This window comes from Nerophis ophidion, linkage group LG16 (genome assembly GCF_033978795.1).
Source record: "Nerophis ophidion isolate RoL-2023_Sa linkage group LG16, RoL_Noph_v1.0, whole genome shotgun sequence".
NCBI classification, from domain to species: domain Eukaryota; kingdom Metazoa; phylum Chordata; class Actinopteri; order Syngnathiformes; family Syngnathidae; genus Nerophis; species Nerophis ophidion.
In genome coordinates, this window is record NC_084626.1 from 3802162 (window position 1) to 3825257 (window position 23096).

Consider the following 23096-nt stretch of genomic DNA (forward strand, 5'->3'; position numbering starts at 1 on the left):
AAGAATGCATATATTTTTAAGAGTTCTTTCTTTATTCATAGTCAGGTTTAAAGCAACTAATATTTTTGCTTGTATCCTATGTCTGGAATGTGGGAGTATAGCATACTCCCCTTTTTACCTTATCAGTATTAGAACAATGAGGCTATATTCCTTTCTGGGTAGGGTGGGAGTTGTTTTCGTATTCAATAATTTGTCTCTTCCCGTTTGATTTTCGGGCCGCATCTAGATGCCGCTATTAACGGGCTGTAGCACTGGTCTCCAAAAGCTTTAGACTTTTAACTTTTTTCCCCACGCTTTGAACCACACGGCTTATACAACGGCGTGGCCAATTTATGGATTTCTCTTCGCTAACGACCATAATGTTTAGTATTCAACAAATAATTTTTATACAACACAGATGGAGACACTGAAAAGGTGTGTTATTGTTTGTGCTATAGCGCCATCTACTGGACAAGTTTGCTCCGGCGGGTTGAAAATGTACTTCCAGTTTCGTGCCTTAAACCGGAAGTATAACTGTTGTGGAGAATGCATATATTTTTAGGAGTTCCTTCTTTATTCATAGTCTTGTTTAAAGCAGCTAATATTTTTGCTTGTTTCTTATGTCCGCAAGTAAACTCTGTGCTTTACCTTGGAGGGGTTGTAATGCTGGAGTATAGCATAATCTCCTTTTTATCTTATTAATATTAGAACAATGAGGCTGTATTCCTTTCTGGGCAGGGTGGGGGCTGTTTTTGTATTCAATAATCCGTCTCTTCCCGTTTGATTTTCAGGCCGCGTCTAGATACCACTATTAACGGGCTGTAGGACTGGTCTCCTAAAGCTTTAGTAAAACTTGATAATATTCCTATTCTGTCTTGATGGTCCTTCTTACTCAATATATATATATATATATATATATATATATATATATATATATATATATATATATATATATATATATATATATATATATATATGAAAGAACTTGGGATTGACCAGTGACTTGTATTCCCTGAGAGGAAGACTGGTCAGACACAACAATGTCAATATCGTTTCTTACTTACTAAACCGTCCCATGTGTGATGTCTGTAGGAGTGTTTCATGCTATCTTAATGTCATCAAGCTGGAGTTGTTAGCATTAGCTAATATGCTAATATATTTACAAGTGTCTGTGTTAGCATTAATAACTTACAATATCAATCTTACATACAACTAGCTTAATTAATAACCACACCGAGAATGAAAAGGAGTGTTATTTGTTGTGCTATAGCGCCATCTATTGGACAAGTTTGCTAGTGCAGGTTAAAAATGTACTTCCAGTTTTGTGCCTTGAACCGGAAGTATAACTGTCCATAGCGTTTCTGCTTGAAAGCAACGTTTTGTAATTTTTACAATATCACTAAAACAATTCTTACTTACTAAAACTTCCCATGTGTGATGTCTGTAGGAGGGTTTTCATGCTATCCTTATGTCATCAAGCTAGAGTTGTTAGCAATAGCTAATATGCAAACACGTTTACCAGTGTCTGTGTTAGTATTATTAACTTACAATATCAATCTTACATACAACAAACTTGCATAATAATCCCACCGAGAATGAAAAGGTGTGTTGTAGTTTGTGCTATACTGCCACCTATTGGAAGAGTTTGCTTTTGCGGGTTGAAAATGTACTTCCAGTTTTGTGCCTTGAACCGGAAGTATAACCGTCCCACTTCTGCTCGAAAGCAACATTTTGTAAGTTTTACAATATAACTAAAACAACTCCACGGGCATGTGTGATGTCTGTAGGAGTGTTTTTAAGCATATTTGTTTGTGCTATCGTAATGTAATCAAGCTAGCGTCGTTAGCAATAGCGGATATGCTAACACGTTTAAGAGTGTCTGTTAAAGTGTTATTAACTTACAATGGCATTATTTTTCAATTGTTCAAGTTTCACAAATTCCGTGGTAAATTCACCAAAACGTCACCGTGGATTTATTGAGTCTGTTTAGCTGATTGGAGAGCTGTGGCGATGACTTCTGTTTTGTTTGATCAGCCGTTTTACTGCCTTGTTGGAAAACATTAAGGTATGTAAACAAACATTGACGGAATATTTCTGTGTAAATAACTCATTTAATAACGTATACAGTGGGGCAAAAAAGTATTTAGTCAGCCACCGATTGTGCAATTTCTCCCACTTAAAATGATGACATTGGTCTGTAATTTTCATCATAGGTACACTTCAACTGTGAGAGACAGAATGTGAAATAAAAATCCAGGAATTCACATTGTAAGAATTTTAAAGAATTTATTTGTAAATTATGGTGAAAAATCAGTATTTGGTCAACTATTCAAAGCTCTCACTGATGGAAGGAGGTTTTGGCTCAAAATCTCACGATACATGGACCCATTCATTCTTTCCTTAACACGGATCAATCGTCCTGTCCCCTAAGCAGAAAAACAGCCCCAAAGCATGATGTTTCCACCCCCATGCTTCACAGTAGGTTTGGTGTTCTTGGGATGCAACTCAGTATTCTTCTTCCTCCAAACACGACGAGTTGAGTTTATACCAAAATGGATACATGGATGGTACAGCAGAGGATTGGGAGAATGTCATGTGGTCAGATGAAACCAAAATATAACTTTTTGCATCCCAAGAACACAATTCCTACTGTGAAGCATGGGGGTGGAAACATCATGCTTTGGGGCTGTTTTTCTGCTAAGGGGACATGACGATTGATCCGTGTTAAGGAAAGAATTAAAAGGGCCATGTATCATGAGATTTTGAGCCAAAACCTCCTTCCATCAGGGAGAACTAATGTACGGAAAAAAATATGTATTTCTTGATTAAATAAAAAGTCCTACCTCGCTCAAAGGCATTCTTGATGTCATTGACCTCCACCTGAGAGCCGGACACTCTAAAAATGCCCTCGTGCTGCAGACCTAAACGGACATAAACACACAATTCAGTCCGAAGCTGCTTGGCTGGGAGCCGATCACGTGACACAGAAATGCAACCAATCCATGCACGGGAGAGGCGGCTGCCCAGCCAATGGCTGGAAAGATGGAGTTCCTCACCATGGCGACTGATGAAGCGGATGCAGCTCTCCACCATCAGTGGAATGGCTTCGCCTGATTCCTAGGCAGGGAGGGGAAGGAGGATAAATGATGACACGAAGTTTGTCAAGAGGCTGGCGTGGAAAAGAAGCTCATTTAGGAGGAAGGGATGTCATAACATCCGGAGGATGCGGTTGCTAGGAGACACACTTTTTCTTTTAATTTGGGTTTTTAATAGAACGACACAAGACGGGTGTATTATGAACGGAAAAAAAAGGATACGTCATACTTGAACTGAACTCTGATTAGCAAAGCTCGGTTGGTAGAGTGGCCGTGCCGGCAACTTGAGGGTTCCAGGTTCAATTCCCGCTTACGCCATCCTAGTCACTGCCGTTGTGTACTTGGGCAAGACACTTTACCCGCCTGCTCCCAGTGCCACCAACACTGGTTTAAATGTAACTTAGATATTGGGTTTCAGTATGTACAGCGCTTTGAGTAACTAGAGAAAAGCGCTATATAAATATAATTCACTTCACTCTGAATATTAAGTTAAAGTCCACTGCTTTTTTCACATCTGGGAAGAAGTCACGTGTCAGAATGCAAGCAATTGTTTATGGTGTGTTTTTTTTGTTTTTTGTTACGCCCTAAAAGTGTTAATACTGTAAGTATTGTACTTACTACGCACCAGCTGTTTGATTGTTAAGTTAAAGTTAAAGGCCTACTAAAACCCACTACTACCGACCACACAGTCTGATAGTTTATATATCAATGATGAAATATTAACATTGCAACACATGCCAATACGGCCGGTTTAGTTTGCTAAATTACAATTTTAAATTTCCCGCGACGTTTGTGACGTTATTGGTTGGAGGGGACATATTAGCCCAGCACCACTTACGGCTATAAGTCGTCTCTTTTCATCGCATAATTACACAGTAATTTGGACATCTGTGTTGCTGAATCTTTTGCAATTTGTTCAATTAATAATGGAGACTATAAATAAGAATGCTGTAGGTGGAAAGCGGTGGATTGCAGCTGCCTTTAGCACCGAAACACAGCCGGTGTTTCTTTGTTTGTTGTGAAGCTTTAACACAGAGCGGTCAAGCGAACATGTTTCTCTACGTCAACCAGCAAATTTTTGGATGGGAAAATTGTGATATTAAGTCGGCTCTTACCGGAGACTTTGGTGGATTACGTGACCTCCTCCTGCAGCTCAAAAAGGCAGCTGTGATCTTGGCTCCTCGGCTTCTCTCAGAGACAATGGCGTTCACCGCAGCCATCCGACTTTCAGGTATGACTTTATAATCTCACTAAAATACTATTGGAGACTGTAAATAAGAATGCTGTAGGTGGAAAGCGGTGGATTGCAGCTGCCTTTAGCACCGAAACACAGCCGGTGTTTCTTTGTTTGTTGTGAAGCTTTAACACAGAGCGGTCAAGCGAACATGTTTCTCTACGTCAACCAGCAAGTTTTTGGATTGGAAAATTGTGATATTAAGTCGGCTCTTACCGGAGACTTTAGTGGATTACGCGACCTCATTCTGCAGCTCAAAAAGGCAGCTGTGATCTTGGCTCCCCGGCTTCTCTCAGAGACACTGGCGTTCACCGCAGCCATCTGACTTTCAGGTATGACTTTATAATCTCACTAAAATACTATTAACACAATAAGCAGATAAGGGATTTTCCAGAATTATCCTAGTAAATGTGTCTAATTACATCTGAAACGCTCCCACTTCCGCCGCCTGGAGCCATCGCCTTTTTTTTTTTTCATTGAATTCAATGAATGTTCTTCAATTTGTCATCCCCAAAATAAGAACTGAACTGGGCAGGAAAGCATTTAGGTTTTCAGCACCGAAGGCTTGGAATAACCTACAATCAAATATTCAACTTCAAACCCTTGTTACATTGAATGAGTTTAAAGCTTCCGTGAAAAGATTGGAGTCTACCTTGTCTGTATGCACATGTGTAATGTGAGCAAGTTTTAATGTTGTAAATGTGATGTTTTATGTGTTGTTTACTGTTTTTAATGTAACCTTGCTGCTGCCCTCTTGGCCAGGTCTCCCTTGGAAAAGAGATCTTTGATCTCAATGGGATTTTACCTGGTTAAATAAAGACTAAATAAAAAAATAAAATGTTTAGTGCTTCACTCTAACTTTCCTCATCCACGAATTTTTCATTCTCGCTCAAATTAATGGGGAACTTGTCGCTTTTTGGGCCGAATTGCACTTGCTGCTGCTGGCTATGATTGTAAACAATGTGAGGATGTGAGGAGCCCTCACATCGGTGACGTCACGCGCACATCGTCTGCTACTTCCGGTGCAGGCAAGGCTTTTTTATTGGCGACCAAAAGTTGCGAACTTTATCGTGGATGTTCTCTACTAAATCCTTTCAGTAAAAATATGGTAATATCGCGAAATGATCAAGTATGACACATAGAATGGACCTGCTATCCCCGTTTAAATAAGAAAATCTCATTTCAGTAGGACTTTAAAATATTAATGATTGTCACACACACACTAGGTGTGGTAAGATTATCCTTTACATTTGACCCATCCCCCTTGATCACCCCCTGGGAGGTGAGGGGAGCAGTGAGCAGCAGCGGTGGCCGCGCCCGGGAATCATTTTTGGTGATTTAATCCCCCAATTCCAACCCTTGATGCTGAGTACCTACCAGGGAGGTAATGGGCCCCATTATTATAATCTTTGGTATGACTCGGCCGGGGTTTGAACTCACAAACTACTGATCTCATGCCGGACACTCTAACCATGAATAATTAATCCCGAGATCGGTAGGTTGTGAGTTATAAACCATCATACCAAAAACTATAAAAATGGGACCCATTACCTCTCTGCTCGGCACTCAGTATCAAGGGTTGGAATTAGGGGTTAAATAACCAAAAGAGATTCCCGGGCGTGGCCACTGCTGCTGCTCACTGCTCCCGTCACCTCTCAGGGGGTGATCAAGGGTGATGGGTCAAATGTAGGGAATAATTTCCCCACAACGCGGTGTGTGTGAGACAATCACTGGTACTTTAACTTAACCAATAGCTTGACATTATTTCTATTATACCGAGTGTTTCCATATGAATCTACCACAAGGGGGCGCCTTAGTGCCTTAACAGTCAAACCTTTTCAATGAGTCAATATAAATGAATTTGCATGTGTAATCTTATCATGATATTGTTACACAGTTCCCTATGCATTTATTATGTTTTTATGATAAAATTGATGAATGAAATACTTACTTTTTAAATCATAAGTCAAGCATTTTATTCTAACAAAAAATATTTGGAATAAAAGTCAATTAAACAAACCCCGTTTCCATATGAGTTGGGATATTGTGTTAGATGTAATTATAAACGGAATACAATGATTTGCAAATCATTTTCAACCCATATTCAGTTGAATATGCTACAAAGACAACATATTTGATGTTCTAACTAATAAACATTTATTTTTTTGAAAATAATCATTAACTTTAGAATTTGCTGCCAGCAACACGTGACAAAGAAGTTGGGAAAGGTGGCAAAAAATACTTATAAAGTTGAGGAATGCTCATCAAACACTTATTTGGAACATCCCACAGGTGTGCTGGCCAATTGGGAACAGGTGGGTGCCATGATTGGGTATAAAAACAGCTTCCCAAAAACTGTGCACCCCTGGTTCCACAACTGCGTGAGCAAATAGTCAAACAGTTTAAGAACAACGTTTCTCAAAGTGCAATTGCAAAAAATTTAGGCATTTCAACATCTACGGTCCATAATATCATCAAAAGTTTCAGAGAATCTGGAGAAATCACTCCACGTAAGCGGCATGGCCAGAAACCAACATTGAATAATTGTGACCTTCGATCCTTCAGACGGCACTGTATAAAAAAACGACATCAATGTCTAAAGGATATCACCACATGGACTCAGGAAGACTTCAGAAAACCACTGTCACTAAATACAGTTTGTCGCTACATCTCTAAGTGCAAGTTAAAGCTCTACTATGCAAAGCAAAAGCCATTTATCAACAACATCCAGAAACGTCGTCGGCTCCTCTGGGCCTGAGATCATCTAAGATGGACTGATGCGAAGTGGAAAAGTCTTCTGTGGTCTGACGAGTCCACATTTCAAATTGTTTTTGAAAACTATGGACATGTGTAGGCTCAAAGTTCGAAAACCAGCATCTGTGATGGTATGGGGTTGGATTAGTGCCCAAGGCATGGGTAACTTACAGATCTGTGAAGGCACCATTAATGCTGAAAGGTACATACAGTTTTTGGAGCAACATATTTTGCCATTCAAGCAACGTTATCATGGACGCCCCTGCTTATTTTAGCAAGACAATGCTACAATGTTACAACAGCGTGGCTTCATAATAAAAGAGCCTGCTTGTAGTCCAGACCTGTCTCCCCCTGAAAATTTTGAAGCCTAAAATACGACAACAGAGACCCCAGACTGTTGAACAACTAAAGCTGTACACCAAGCAAGAATGGGAAAGAATTCCACCTGAAAAGCTTCAAAAATGTGTCTCCTCAGTTCCCAAATATTATAAACTTATCACTTTCCTCGGGCACTGTTCCCCTAGCATTTCAAAAAAGCGGTTATTCATCCTCTCCTTAAAAGACCTAACCTCGATCCTGACCTCATGGTAAACTACCGACCGGTGTCTCACCTTCCCTTTATTTCGAAAATCCTCAAAAAAATTGTTGCAGAGCAGCTAAATGAACACTTAGCGTTTAACAATCTATGTGAAACCTTTCAATCCGGTTTCAGGGCAAATCACTCGACTGAGACAGCCCTCGCAAAATTGACTAATGATCTATTGCTAACGATGGACTCTGATGCGTCATCTATGTTGCTGCTCCTCGATCTTAGCGCTGCTTTCGATACCGTCGATCATAATATTTTATTAGAGCGTATCAAAACACGAATTGGTATGTCAGACTCAGCCCTGTCATGGTTTAACTCTTATCTTACTGATAGGATGCAATGCGTCTCCCATAACAGTGTGACCTCGGACTATGTTAAGGTAACGTGTGGAGTTCCCCAGGGTTCGGTCCTTGGCCCTGTACTCTTCAGCATCTACATGCTGCCGCTGGGTGACGTCATACGCAAATACGGTATTAGCTTTCACTGTTATGCTGATGACACCCAACTCTACATGCCCCTAAAGCTGACCAACACGCCGGATTGTAGTCAGCTGGAGGCGTGTCTTAATGAAATTAAACAATGGATGTCCGCTAACTTTTTGCAACTTAATGCCAAAAAAACGGAAATGCTGATTATCGGTCCTGCTAGACACCGACCTCTATTTAATAATACAACTTTAACATTTGACAACCAAATAATAAAACAAGGTGACTCTGTAAAAAATCTGGGTATTATCTTCGACCCAACTCTCTCCTTTGAGGCACACATTAAAAGCATTACTAAAACGGCCTTCTTTCATCTCCGTAATATCGCTAAAATTCGCTCCATTTTGTCCACTAAAGACGCCGAGATCATTATCCATGCGTTTGTTACGTCTCGTCTCGATTACTGTAACGTATTATTTTCGGGCCTCCCCATGTCTAGCATTAAAAGATTACAGTTGGTACAAAATGCGGCTGCAAGACTTTTGACAAGAACAAGAAAGTTTGATCATATTACGCCTGTACTGGCTCACCTGCACTGGCTTCCTGTGCACTCAAGATGTGACTTTAAGGTTTTACTACTTACGTATAAAATACTACACGGTCTAGCTCCATCTTATCTTGCCGATTGTATTGTACCATATGTCCCGGCAAGAAATCTGCGTTCAAAAGACTCCGGCGTATTAGTGATTCCTAGAGCCCAAAAAAAGTCTGCGGGCTATAGAGCGTTTTCCGTTCGGGCTCCAGTACTCTGGAATGCCCTCCCGGTAACAGTTCGAGATGCTACCTCAGTAGAAGCATTTAAGTCTCACCTTAAAACTCATCTGTATACTCTAGCCTTTAAATAGACCTCCTTTTTAGACCAGTTGATCTGCCGCTTCTTTTCTTTCTCCTATGTCCCCCCCTCCCTTGTGGAGGGGGTCCGGTCCGTTGACCATGGATGAAGTACTGGCTGTCCAGAGTCGAGACCCAGGATGGACCGCTCGTCGGGACCCAGGATGGACCGCTCGCCTGTATCGGTTGGGGACATCTCTACGCTGCTGATCCGCCTCCGCTTGAGATGGTCTCCTGTGGACGGGACTCTCGCTGCTGTCTTGGATCCGCTTCAACTGAACTCTCGCGGCTGTGTTGGAGCCACTATGGATTGAATTTTCATAGTATCATGTTAGACCCGCTCGACATCCATTGCTTTCGGTCCCCTAGAGGGGGGGGGTTGCCCACATCTGAGGTCCTCTCCAAGGTTTCTCATAGTCAGTATTGTCACTGGCGTCCCACTGGATGTGAATTCTCCCTGCCCACTGGGTGTGTGTTTTCCTTGCCCTTTTGTGGGTTCTTCCGAGGATGTTGTAGTCGTAATGATTTGTGCAGTCCTTTGAGACATTTGTGATTTGGGGCTATATAAATAAACATTGATTGATTGATTGAAATGTTTATTGGGTGTTGTTAAAAGAAAAGGTGATGTAACACAGTGGTGAACATGCCCTTTCCCAACTACTTTGGCACGTGTTGCAGCCATGAAATTCTAAGATAATTATTTTTTGCAAAAAATAATAATAAATGAGTTCAAACATCAAATATCTTGTCTCTGTAGTGCATTCAATTGAATATGGGTTGAAAATTATTTGCAAATCATTGTATTCCGTTTATATTTACATCTAACACAATTTCCCAACTCATATGGAAACAGGGTTTGTACCATTTAAGAATTTTCAGTTTTGGTGGATTTTGGCGGCACCAGTGGACCAAAGCGGTAGTGTTTAACCGTAAGAAGACCACATTTCCCATGATGCCCGGCGCAGTGTTTTTCAATCACTGTGCCGCGGCACTAGAGATACAGTCTGGTGTGCCGTGGGAGCTTATCTCATTTCACCTATTTGGGTTAAAAATATTTTTTGCAAACCAGTAATTATAGTCTGCAAATGATGTGTTTTTGTTGAGTGTCGGTGCTGTCTAGAGCTTGGCAGAGTAACCGTGTAATACTTTTCCATATCATTAGGTGGCAGCCGGTGCGTATTGCTTTGTAAATGTCGGAAACAGCCGGAGGCAAAGTGCAGGTAAAATTGTGTCTAATGCTTAAACCAAAAACAAACAAAATGTGAGTGCCTCTAAGAAAAGGCATTGAAGCTTAGGGAAGGCTATGCAGAACAAAACTAAAACTGAACTGGGTACAAAGTAAACAAAAAAACAGAATGCTGGACAACAGCAAAGACTTACTGTGGAGCAAAGACGGCGTCCATAGCGTACAACCGAACATGACGTGACAATCAACAATGTCCACACGACGAAAGGATTAAAACGTATACACACCTGCTAGCACCAAACCCGCCCACCTCAACCGACGCACGGAGGGGAGGGCGGGTGCTATCGGGTGTGTATAATCGAGTGTGTAAAATGTAGCCAGGAAGAGTCAGGGACACATGGGATTCTGGGTATTTGTACTGTTATGTTTATGTTGTCTTACAGTGTGGTTGTTCTCCCGAAATGTGTTTGTCAGTCTTGTATGGTATGGGTTCACCGTGTGGCGCATATTAGTAAGAGTGTTAAAGTTGTTTATGTTACAACCCTCAGTGTGACATGTATGGCTGTTAAAGCGTGCGTCTGCAGGAATCACATACAACGTGTAACTGGGCTGGTAAGCTGTTTGTTCATGTTGTAGAGGGCATTAAACGCACCGCTTTCATAGCACTCCCTTATTATTGTTGTTTGGATGAATATCATCAGATATTCGCGAGAATAGATACTTTGAGAATTCGGGAACCTCCGGAAAATATGGGCGGGTCGGCAAGTGTAATGCTTGTATTTATAAATGGTTGAATTATATAGGCTAGTAAGGTACATTACTAGCCTATATAAATCAACCATTTATAAATACACGTTAGTGGGCTAAATGCTGTCAAGCGGCATTCATGTAAAACTCTCGGGTCGCACTAACATAAAATTTTCTCATTAAGGTGCGGGCCGCGTGTCTGAGACCCCTGGTTTATACATAGCACAGAGCAAAAAAAAAAATTAAACTCTGTATACAATGTTATTTCATTTTAAATTTTAAAAGACTTTTGCGCCTCCCATTGTTTTCTTTATTTTGTGAAACGGGTCAAAATGGCTCTTTGAGTGGTAAAGGTTGCCGACCCCTGTTCTAGAACGACACATCTGCTTCTAAATGTGATGGGTGGCTGCGGTGGGAAAATATCAAAACAAAGCAAGAGTGGCGCTCTCACAGAAACACATACTTAGGACTGATAATTACCTGTTTCCGTAGAGCAGAGTTCCTCCGTCCACTACACACACACACAAACACACACACACACACAGAGAGAGAGAGAGAGAGAGAGAGGAAAGACTCTGTCATTAAGCCTATTTATAAGCACTCTGGTAACACACTTTTTGTGCACATATGTGGTGAATATCTTGAAAAGACTAGCAGCTAAATGACAGGCCTGAGTGTGGAAATGAAGCTGACACCCCACTCCTGTGTTCATGCACTTCCTTCCTCCGCCACACGTACCTGGCAAGGCAACAGTCGGTCTTCTGACCTACGGGGGGAGGGGGGACCAGGAAACAGGGTGAGATGGTTACAGTAGACTGGCATGTGATTTGAACTTAATGAAAAAGACTGAAAATAAACCGGGGGTCTGGCGGGGTGGAGGTGACACGCCAGATTCGGGGCTGTGCCCTGGTGGGGGGGGACAAGGAGGGCACCGAAAACACCAAGTAAAATGAAATGTAGCATTGAGACGTGCCATACCAGGGGTGTCCAAACTATGGCTTGTGGGCCAGATACGGCCCGCCAGCGCCCAAAATCCGTTGCGGGTAGTCACGGGTTAAAAAAATAAAATAAAAACAATTTTGTTTTTTTTAATAATAATTTTTCTAAATTCATCCCAGTGGTAAGCAAACTACCTAATCACGAGTAAAAAATATATATATATATTTTCTATTTGATTTTTTTTTGGTGTTCCCCAAACTATGGCCCACCAGCTGAGTGTAAAAAAATAAAAATAAAAATAAAAATAAAATATATATATATATATATATATATATATATATATATATATATATATATATATATTTTGTATTCTAATTTTTTAATCCAGATACGGCCCGCCAGCATCCAAAGTCTGGCCCGCGCGTAGTCCCTAGTAAAAAAAAAAAAAAATCCAATATAAATATACAGTATATATATATATATATATATATATATATATATATATATATATATATATATATATATATACATATATACATATATATATATATACACACACAAAAATATATATATATATTCCGGCCTGTGAGTAGTCATGAATAAAAAAATTAAATAAATGTTTTTTTTCTCAGTTTTTAAAAAAATGTATCATTGGTCAGCAAACTACGGCCCGCTAGCATAGAAAATCCGGCCTGTGGGTAGTCCCGAGTAAAAACAAAAAAAAAAAATTCTTTTTTTTTTCTATTATCATTTTTTTTATCTATCTTAGTGGTCCGGCCCGTGGGTAGTCCTGAGTACAAAAAAAAATACATATACATATACATACACATATATATATATATATAGCCATTTTTTTTTTAATTCTAATTTTTTAATCTAGATACGGCCCGCCAGCGTCCAAAATGTAGAACATTATATATATCCATCCATTTATCTACCGCTTTTTCCTTTTGGGGTCGCGGGAGGGTTGCTGGAGCCTATCTCAGCTGCATTTTGGTGGTAGGCGGGGAACACCCTGGACAAGTCCCCACGTCTTCGCAGGGTCATTATATATATAAATATAAATATAAATATATACATATTTATATATATATATTTTTTTTAATAATCTTTTCTTTTAATCTATCCTTTCTAACTCCCATCGAACAATTTTTTACAGCATATATATATATATATATATATATATATATATATATATATATATATATATATATAGTCGAGGTTTCTGTGGTTTTTAGGTAATAATTTTTAATAGACAACTGTAGTAACTTGTGTATTATGCCGATAGTATACATTTGTACCATGAATTGATTAATGTGGACCCCGACTTAAAAAACTTTAAAAACTTATTTGGGTTTTACCATTTAGTGGTCAATTGTACGGAATATGTACTTTGCTGTGCAATCTACTAATAAAAGTTTCAGTCAATCAAATCAAAGCTTTTAACCACTGCAGCCGCAAACCGGAATGGATTATCAGAAAACGTACTCAATATGGGAAAACCGTAGTTTTGGGCAGGTACGGCAAAGGTAGGGATCAAGATTTTAACACATATTGTAGTTTGGAAAAAAACGAAGAAAAACAAAACAAAACAAAAAATATATATATTTTCACAGAGATTTCTGACGGAAAAATCCCATGCCTGCAGTTGAGCAGAAATGGTGCACAACACCAACATTTCCCGAGGAAACCCCCCCATGTGCATCTGCAGCCCCATATGGCCGCCGTGAGCGTGACCTCCACGTACAGAATGTGTGTGAAAAGGGTGTGAAGGACACTCACTCTCTCCGATGGTCTTCTGGATGAGGTCATGCTTGGCCTCCAGCTTGGTGATGAGGTTCCTGCCTTCAAGGAACTCCTTCAGCTTCTACGGCGCACAAAAACACACGTTAAGGTCCGTGTGGACTTGCTACTAAAGTGTCAAAATATCACATTAAAAGACTAAATTTGAGGAACAAATATTAAAAACTAGTAGAGTTTAATAGACCAAAAAAAAAAAATTATTCGCGATTCTTATTTGTAACGATTCTTAATCATTAATAATTGTTTTATTCATTTCTTTAAGGTATTTTATTTTTGTAATCCGTCCTGTCCAGCCACTCAAGACAAAGCACATTGTTGATGTAGATGATCTATATCTGTTGTACACATTTACAAGTGTTGGCTACTTTTCTTGTTGCCTTATTTGTATTTCACTTTATTGAATGTTTGGGTAGAATTTTATTCAACAATACCAGTTCAGTGGCCTTGTGGTTAAAAACCTCCGAGCTGATGATTTTAGGTCTTCCTGAAGAATTTCTAGGTAATCCTCCTTTTTCATTGTCCCATTTAAAGCACCACCTCCATTGGCAGCAAAACAAGCCCAGAACATAATACTACCATGCTTGACGGTATGCTTGGTGTTCCTGGGATTAAAGGCCTCACAGTTTCTCCTCCAAACATATTGCTGGGTATTGTGGCCAAACAGCTCAATTTTTGTTTCATCTGACCACAGAACTTTCCTCCAGAAAGTCTTCTCTTTGTCCATGTGATGTCAGATGAAACAAAAAATGAGCTGATTGGCCACAATACCTAGCAATATGTTTGGGGGAAAAAAGGTGAGGCCTTAAATCCTGTCATAATGGGGGGGTTTTCGCAGCTTGGTGCCAAGTTTGTTCTCCCGGGATACAAAAAGACTATTCCGGACCAGGCGTGAAGGTAGGAACATATTTATTAATCTAACAACAAATCTTGGCAGGGCATGAGGTAAACAAATATAAACTACAGTGTGGAACAAACACGAAACTGTGGCATGAAATAAACAGCATAAACTATGTCTTTAGCGCCTTGCATGGCAGCTCCTGCCATCAGTGTGTAAATGTGTGTGTGAATGGGTAAATGTGGAAAATATTGTCAAAGACTCCTTTAAAAAGGGGTAGAAAAGTGCTATACAAGTACAACCATTTACCATTTGGAACAAGCGCAAAACTGTAGCATGAAATAAACACGACTTACATGGACACGGCATGAATCGAACAACATGAACTTTGGGATCGCATGAAAACAAGCAATGACTCCAGGTCGATTGACTGGCAAAAATAGGCTTTAATAAGGATCTTGATTAGAAACAGGTGCGCGGTCCGAACACCAGAGGTAGGTGAAAATCATAAGTCGGCATGGTAACCAAACAAAACAAGGTAGCGCAAACAGGAACTAAAAGAGTCCAAAAACTAACAAAATATAACCACAGATCATGAAAAATCCCAGGAACACCACACCTACCGTCAAGCATGGTGGTGGTAGCATTATGCTCTGGGCCTGTTTTGCTGCCAATGGAACTGGTGCTTTACAGAGAGTAAATGGGACAATAAAAAAGGAGGATTACCTCCAAATTCTTCAGGACAACCTAAAATCATCAGCCCGGATGTTGGGTCTTGGTCGCAGTTGGGTGTTCCAACAGGGCAATGACCCCAAACACATGTCAAAAGTGGTAAAGGAATGGCTAAATCAGGCTAGAATTAAGGTTTTAGAATGGCCTTCCCAAAGTCCTGACTTGAACGTGTGGACGATGCTAAACTGCTCCCCTTCCTTCCCAGGGGGTGAACAAGGGGATGGGTCAAATGCAGAGGACACATTTCACCACACCTAGTGTGTGTGTGACAATCATTGGTACTTTAACTAACATTAACTGAAGAAACAAGTCCATGTAAAAAAAAAAATAATAATTTAGCTGAACTGCACCAATTTTGTCAAGAGGAGTGGTCAAAAATTTAACCAGAAGCTTGTGGGTGGCTACTAAAAGCGCTTTATTGCAGTGAAACTTGCTAAAAGACATGTAAGCAAATATTAACATTGTTGTATATATACTTTTGACCCAGCAAATTTGCTCACATTTTCAGTAGACCCATAATAAATTCATAAAAGAAATTCGTGAATGTTTTTTGTGACCAACAAGTTTGTGCTCCAATCACTTTATGACAAAAAAATAAGAATTGTAGAAATGATTGGAAACTCAAGACCGCCATGACATAATGTTCTTTAAAAATGTGTGTAAACTTTGGATCGCGATTGTATATATACAAGCCCTGTTTCCATATTAGTTGGGAAATTGTGTTAGATGTAAATATAAACAAAATACAATGATTTGCAAATCATTTTCAACCCAAATTCAATTGAATGCACTACAAAGACAAGATATGTGATGTTCAAAATCACAACTTTTTTTTTTTTTTTTTCAAATAATAATTAATTTAGAATTTCATGGCTGCAATACATGCCGAAGTAGTTGGAAAAGGGCATGTTCACCAATGTGTTACATCACCTTTTCTTTTAACAACACTCAATAAACGTTTGGGAACTGAGGAAGCTTTGAAAGTGGAATACTTTCCCATTTTTGTTTTATGTAGAGCTTCAGTCCTTCAACAGTCCGGGGTCTCCGCTGTCATATTTTACGCGTCATAATGCGCTACACATTTTCGATGGGAGATATGTCTGGACTGCAGGCGGGCCAGGAAAGTACCCGCACTCTTTTTTTACGAAGCATCGCAGTTGTAACTCGTGCTGAATGTGGCTTGGGATCGTCTTGCTGAAATAAGCAGGGGTGTCCATGAAGAAGACGGCGCTTAGATGGCAGCATATGTTGTTCCAAAACCTGTTTGAACCATTCAACATTAATGGTGCCTTCACAGAAGTGTAAGTTACCCATGCCTTGGGCACTAATGCACCCCCATACCATCAGAGATGCTGGATTTTGAACTTTGCGTCAATAACAGTCTGGACGGTTCGCTTCCCCTTTGGTCCGGGTGACACGATGTCGAATATTTCCAAAAACAATTTGAAATGTGGACTCGTCAGACCACAGAACACTTTTCCACTTTGCATCAGTCCATCTTAGATGATCTCAGGCCCAGAGAAGCCGGCGGCGTTTCTAGACGTTGTTGATAAACGGCTTTAGCTTTGCTTTGTAGAGCTTTAACTTGCACTTACAGATGTAGCGATGAACTGTATGTAGTGACAGTGGTTCTCTGAAGGGTTCCTGAGCCCATGTGGTGATATCCTTTAGATTAGATAGTACTTTATTTATTCCGTCAGGAGAGTTCCTTCAGGAAAATTGACATTTTCAGCACAATCCCATTCAAGATCAGACAAACATTACAGGGAGATTGATGTCGGTTTTTGATACATTGCCGTCTGAGGGATCGAAGGTCACGGTCATTCAATGTTGGTTTCCGGCCATGCCGCTTACGTGGAGTGATGTCTCCGTTTTTTTCTGAACCTTTTAAGTGATGTTATGGACCGTAGATGTTGAAATCCCAAAATTTCTTGCAATTGCACTTTGAGAAACGTTGTTCTTAAACTGTTTGACTATTTGCTCACGCAGTTGTGGACAAAGGGGTGTACCTCGCCCCATCCTTTCTTGTGAAAGACTTGTGCGTTTTTTGGGAAGCTGTTTTTATACCCAATCATGGCACCCACCTGTTCCCAATTAGCCTGCACTCCTGTGGAATGTTCCAAATAAGTGTTTGGTGAGCATTCCTCAACTTTATTAGTCTTTATTGCCACCTTTCCCAACTTCTTTGTTTTCTTCAAGTTAATGATTATTTGCAAAATAAAAGTTTATCAGTTTGAACATCAAATATGTTGTCTTTGTAGCATATTCAACTGAATATGGGTTGAAAATGATTTGCAAATCATTGTATTCCGTTTATATTTACATCTAACACAATTCCCCAACTCACATGGAAACGGGGTTTGTATCTGCGACCAATATTTGGAAAACTATTTTGTTTTCTAAAATTGAGTGGGTGTGGCTCTATAGTCAGGAAAATGTGGTAAATAGCTCTTAAAACTAGGGACATTTCTAGAATGTTCAATCTGTGCAGGTGGCAACCGACCGTGAAGTAGAACTGCTCCGTCTCCTGTTGGTTGGCGCGTCTCTTGGCGAGGCTGGGCTTGCTCAGATAGGACTCGCTGAACGTGGACTTGACCGACTCCATGCTGTTGCTGTGGTGGAAGCACTCGGACACGTCGTGGTCCTCCACCGTCACCATGTCCTGTATGGTGGACAACGTGGCCTCCATGGTCTTCTTCACCTGGTGGGCCACAGAACACAATAATGACCGGAAAGCAAAAATAACATACATCTGGTAGCCGGGTTCTCTCCAACCTCCTCGTTCTCGATCTTCAGCGTGGAGAGTCGGGACTGAAGCTGCTGACACCGCTGGAGAAGCTCGCCTTCCAGTGGCTGCTGCGCACACACCACTCCCATCTGCACACATGTCACCTTTATTCTTCTGGCTGTCGTTAGGAGCACACTTTAAAGGGGAACTGCACTTTTTTGGGAATTTGGCCTATCGTTCACAATCATTAAAAAAAAAAAAGTTTGAAAGATGCAGCTAATGGACCTTAAAAGTCTCTAAAACAACTTCAAAACCCTCAATTAATGTTTTGTATACACACTGCAAGTGTATATATATAATGTAGTGATAGACACCTTCATACAGTAACAATATGTAATATGTACAATATACACACTGCAAGTATATATATAATGTAGTTACAGATACCTTCATAACAAGATGTAATATGTACAATATATAGTTTGCAAGTATATATATATATATATATATATATATATATATATATATATATATAAAACAATATATATATATATATATATTTATATATATATATATATACATATATATATATATATATATATATATATATATATGTATATATATATATAGTGTAGTAACAGACACCTTCATAATCTAATGTAATATGTACAATATACACACAGCAAGTGTATATATAATGTAGTGACAGACACCTTCATAATAATATGTAATATGTACAATATATACTGTAGTTTTCAAGTGTATATATACATATAGTGTAGTAACAGAACCTTCATAAAAATATATAATATGTGCAATATACACACTGCAAGTATATATATAATGTAGTAACAGACACCTTCATAACAATATGTAGTATGTAAAATATACACATTGCAAGTATATATAAATACAAAAATGTAGCAACAGACACCTTCATAACAATATGTAATATGTACAATATACACACCACAAGTATATATATGTCGTAAAAGACACCTTCATAACAAGATGCAATATGTACAATATGCAGTGTGTATTACACACTGCGAGTATATATATAATGTAGTAACGAACACATTCATAACAATATGTAATAACATAACATAACAATATACACACTGCAAGTGTTTATATCATGTATTAACAGACACCTTCATAATATTATGTAATATGTATAATATGCACACTCCAAGTATATATATAATGTAGTGACAGACACTTTCATAATAATATTTAATATGTACATTAAACACACTGAAAGTGTATACATAATGTAGTGACAGACACCTTCATAATAATATGTAATATGTACAATATATAGTCTGCAAGTACATATATACACAGTATACAGTGTAGTAACAAACACCTTCATAAAAATATGTAATATGTGCAATATACACACTGCAAGTATATATATAATGTAGTAACAGACACCTTCATAACAATATGTAGTATGTACAATATACACATTGCAAGTATATATAAATACAAAATGTAGCAACAGACACCTTCATAACAATATGTAATATGTACAATATACACACTACAAGTATATATATAATGTTGTAAAAGACACCTTCATAACAAAATGCAATATGTACAATATACACACTGCCAGTATATATAATGTAGTAACGAACACCTTCATAACTATATGTAATATGTACAATATACACACTGCAAGTATATATATAATGTAGTAACAGACACCTTCATAACAATATGTAATATGTACATTATACACACTACAAGTATATATATAATGTCGTAAAAGACACCTTCATAACAAGATGCAACATGTACAATATACACACTGTAAGTATATATATAATGTAGTAACAGACACCTTCATAACAATATGTAATATGTACAATATACACACTACAAGTATATATATAATGTTGTAAAAGACACCTTCATAACAAAATGCAATATGTACAATATACACACTGCCAGTATACAGTATATATAATGTAGTAACGAACACCTTCATAACAATATTTAATATGTACAATATACACACTGCAAGTATATATATATATAATGTAGTAACAGACACCTTCATAACAATATGTAGTATGTACAATATACACATTGCAAGTATATATAAATACAAAATGTAGCAACAGACACCTTCATAACAATATGTAATATGTACCATATACACACTACAAGTATATATATAATGTTGTAAAAGACACCTTCATAACAAAATGCAATATGTACAATATACACACTGCCAGTATATATAATGTAGTAACGAACACCTTCATAACTATATGTAATATGTACAATATACACACTGCAAGTATATATATAATGTAGTAACAGACACCTTCATAACAAGATGCAACATGTACAATATACACACTGCAAGTATATATATAATATAGTAACGAACACTTTCATAACAATATATAATATGTACAATATACACACTTCAGGCATTAGAGGGGCTGTCACGCCAAATGTCTTCCCGGGGGAAGGTTTTTGTAGGGGGGAAGAAATTTGGCATGACACTACCAAGAACGAGACTATTTTTACATGTTAGAATGCAATAAAAAGAAAAAAAAAATACGCGTCTTATTGTGTCTCATAAGGATTGTAAATGATAGGCGACATAAATAAAAAGTGCACTTCCCCTTTAAGTTGCATTGTTGTGTTACCGTGTCTCCCATGTGCGACTGGAAGTCGAAGCGAGCCGGGGGGCAGAAGACGTTATTGTAGGTCTCCATCAGCCTCTGTTTGTCCCCGTTGGGCTCCAGGCTCTCAGCCGCCCCCTCCAGGGTCTCCAGACCCGTGTGCTTGGACGTCTCCACGTTCTGTTCGGCGGACAAGTAGGTCCTCAGGGCGCGGTGGAGGCTGGCGTGGTAGCCCAGGTCGCAGCACTGCACACGCACAGAAATATCAGCATCTGGACACCACATTTTTGACCTGGTCTGGACTGGTACTAGACCAGGGGAGTCTTGACCCTTCATCACTTTGAGAGCTAGGAGAGGTGATCTAACTGGTATTCACCAATTTGTTTGTTACCTTATTCCGAAATGGAATAAAAATATTTTTGTCCTCAAAATTCTACAGACAATACCCCATATTGATAAAGTGATTTTTTTTTTTTTTTTACATTCTAGTCTAATGGCCTGAGGGAAGAAACCGTTACAGAACCTGTAGGTTCTGCTACGGAACGTCTTTCTAGAGTCCAGCTGTGAAACAGTCCTTGACAGGGGTGGGAGGGGTCTCTGCAGATTTTCTGAGCTCTGGTCAGGCAGCGGCTTTTTGTGATGTGCATGTATATATATGTATGTATGTGTGTATGTATGTATATGTATATCTGTATATGTATGTGTATATATATATGTATGTATGTGTGTATGTATGTATATGTATATCTGTATATGTATGTGTATATATGTATGTATGTATGTATCTATATATGTATATGTATGTATATAAGTGTATGTGTGTATGTATATGTATGGATATATATATATATATATATATATATATATATATATATATATATGTATATGTATGGATATATATATTTGTATACATATATGTATATATGTATATATATATATATATATATATGTATATATATATATATATATATATATATACATATATATATATATCCATACATATACATACAAACCCCGTTTCCATATGAGTTGGGAAATTGTGTTAGATGTAAATATAAACGGAATACAATGATTAACAAAACCTTTTCAACCCATATTCAGTTAATTATACTACAAAGACAACATATTTGATGTTCAAACTGATAAACATTTTTTTTTTGCACATAATCATTAACTTTAGAATTTGATGCCAGCAACAATTGACAAAGAAGTTGGAAAAGGTGGCAATAAATACTGATAAAGTTGAGGAGTGCTCATCAAACACTTATTTGGAACATCCCACAGGTGTGCAGGCTAATTGGGAACAGGTGGGTGCCATGATTGGGTATAAAAAAAAGCTTCACAAAAAATGCTCAGTCTTTCACAAGAAAGGATGAGGCGAGGTACACCCCTTTGTCCACAACTGCGTGAGCAAATAGTCAAACAGTTTAAGAACAACGTTTCTCAAAGTGCAATTGCAAGAAATTTAGGGATTTCAACATCTAAAGGTCCATAATATCATCAAAATGTTTAGAGAATCTGGACAAATCACTCCACGTAAGCGCATGGCCGGAAACCAACATTGAATGACCGTGACCTTCGTTTCCTCAGACGGCACTGTATCAAAATCAGACATCAATCTCTAAGGGATATCACCACACGGGCTCAGGAACACTTTAGGAAACCACTGTCACTAAATACAGTTCGTCGCTACATCTGTAAGTGCAAGTTAAAGCTCTACTATGCAAAGCGAAAGACATTTATCAACACATCCAGAAACACTGTCGGCTAATATGGACTGATGCAAAGTGGAAAAGTGTTCTTTAGTCTGACGAGTCCACATTTCAAATTGTTTTTGGAAATATTCAACATCGTGTCATTCGGACCAAAGGGGAAGCGAACCATCCGGACTGTTATCGACGCAAAGTTCAAAAGCCAGCATCTGTGATGGTATGGGGGTGCATTAGTGCCCAAGGCATGGGTAACTTACACATTTGTGAACGCACCATTAATGCTGAAAGGTACATACAGGTTTTGGAACAACATATGCTGCCATCTAAGCGCCGTCTTTTTCATGGACGCCCCTGCTTATTTCAGCAAGACGATGCCAAGCCACATTCAGCACGTGTTACAACAGCGTGGGTTCGTAAAAAAAGAATGTGGTTACTTTCCTGGCCCGCCTGCAGTCCAGACCTGTCTCTAATCGAAAATGTGTGGCGCATTACGAAGCGTAAACCACAACAGCGGAGACCCCGGACTGTTGAACGACTGAAGCTCTACATAAAACAAGAATGGGAAAGAATTCCACTTTCAAATCTTCAACAATTAGTTTTGTCAGTTCCCAAATGTTTATTGAGTGTTGTTAAAAGAAAAGGTGATGTAACACAGTGGTGAACATGCCCTTTCCCAACTACTTTGGCACGTGTTGCAGCCATGAAATTCTATGTTATTTATTATTTGCAAAAAAAAAAAAGTTTATGAGTTTAAACGTCAAATATCTTGTCTTTTTATTTTTAGTGCATTCAACTGAATATG

General features: G+C 38.7%; 1 protein-coding gene across 3 annotated transcripts in view; it reads right to left on the reverse strand.

The window, feature by feature from the left end:
- Positions 1–23096, reverse strand: part of srgap2 (SLIT-ROBO Rho GTPase activating protein 2) — a 225109-nt gene that overhangs the window by 22886 nt on the left and 179127 nt on the right. For all 3 annotated transcript variants that reach the window (XM_061922604.1, XM_061922603.1, XM_061922605.1), the window contains exons 7-14: positions 20607–20828; positions 17985–18086; positions 17713–17910; positions 13622–13706; positions 11639–11666; positions 11381–11411; positions 3036–3096; positions 2823–2900 (exon numbers count right to left, since the gene is read on the reverse strand). In XM_061922604.1, coding sequence (XP_061778588.1) covers positions 2823–2900; positions 3036–3096; positions 11381–11411; positions 11639–11666; positions 13622–13706; positions 17713–17910; positions 17985–18086; positions 20607–20828 — 805 coding nt within the window. The remainder of the gene's footprint in view (positions 1–2822; positions 2901–3035; positions 3097–11380; positions 11412–11638; positions 11667–13621; positions 13707–17712; positions 17911–17984; positions 18087–20606; positions 20829–23096) is intronic.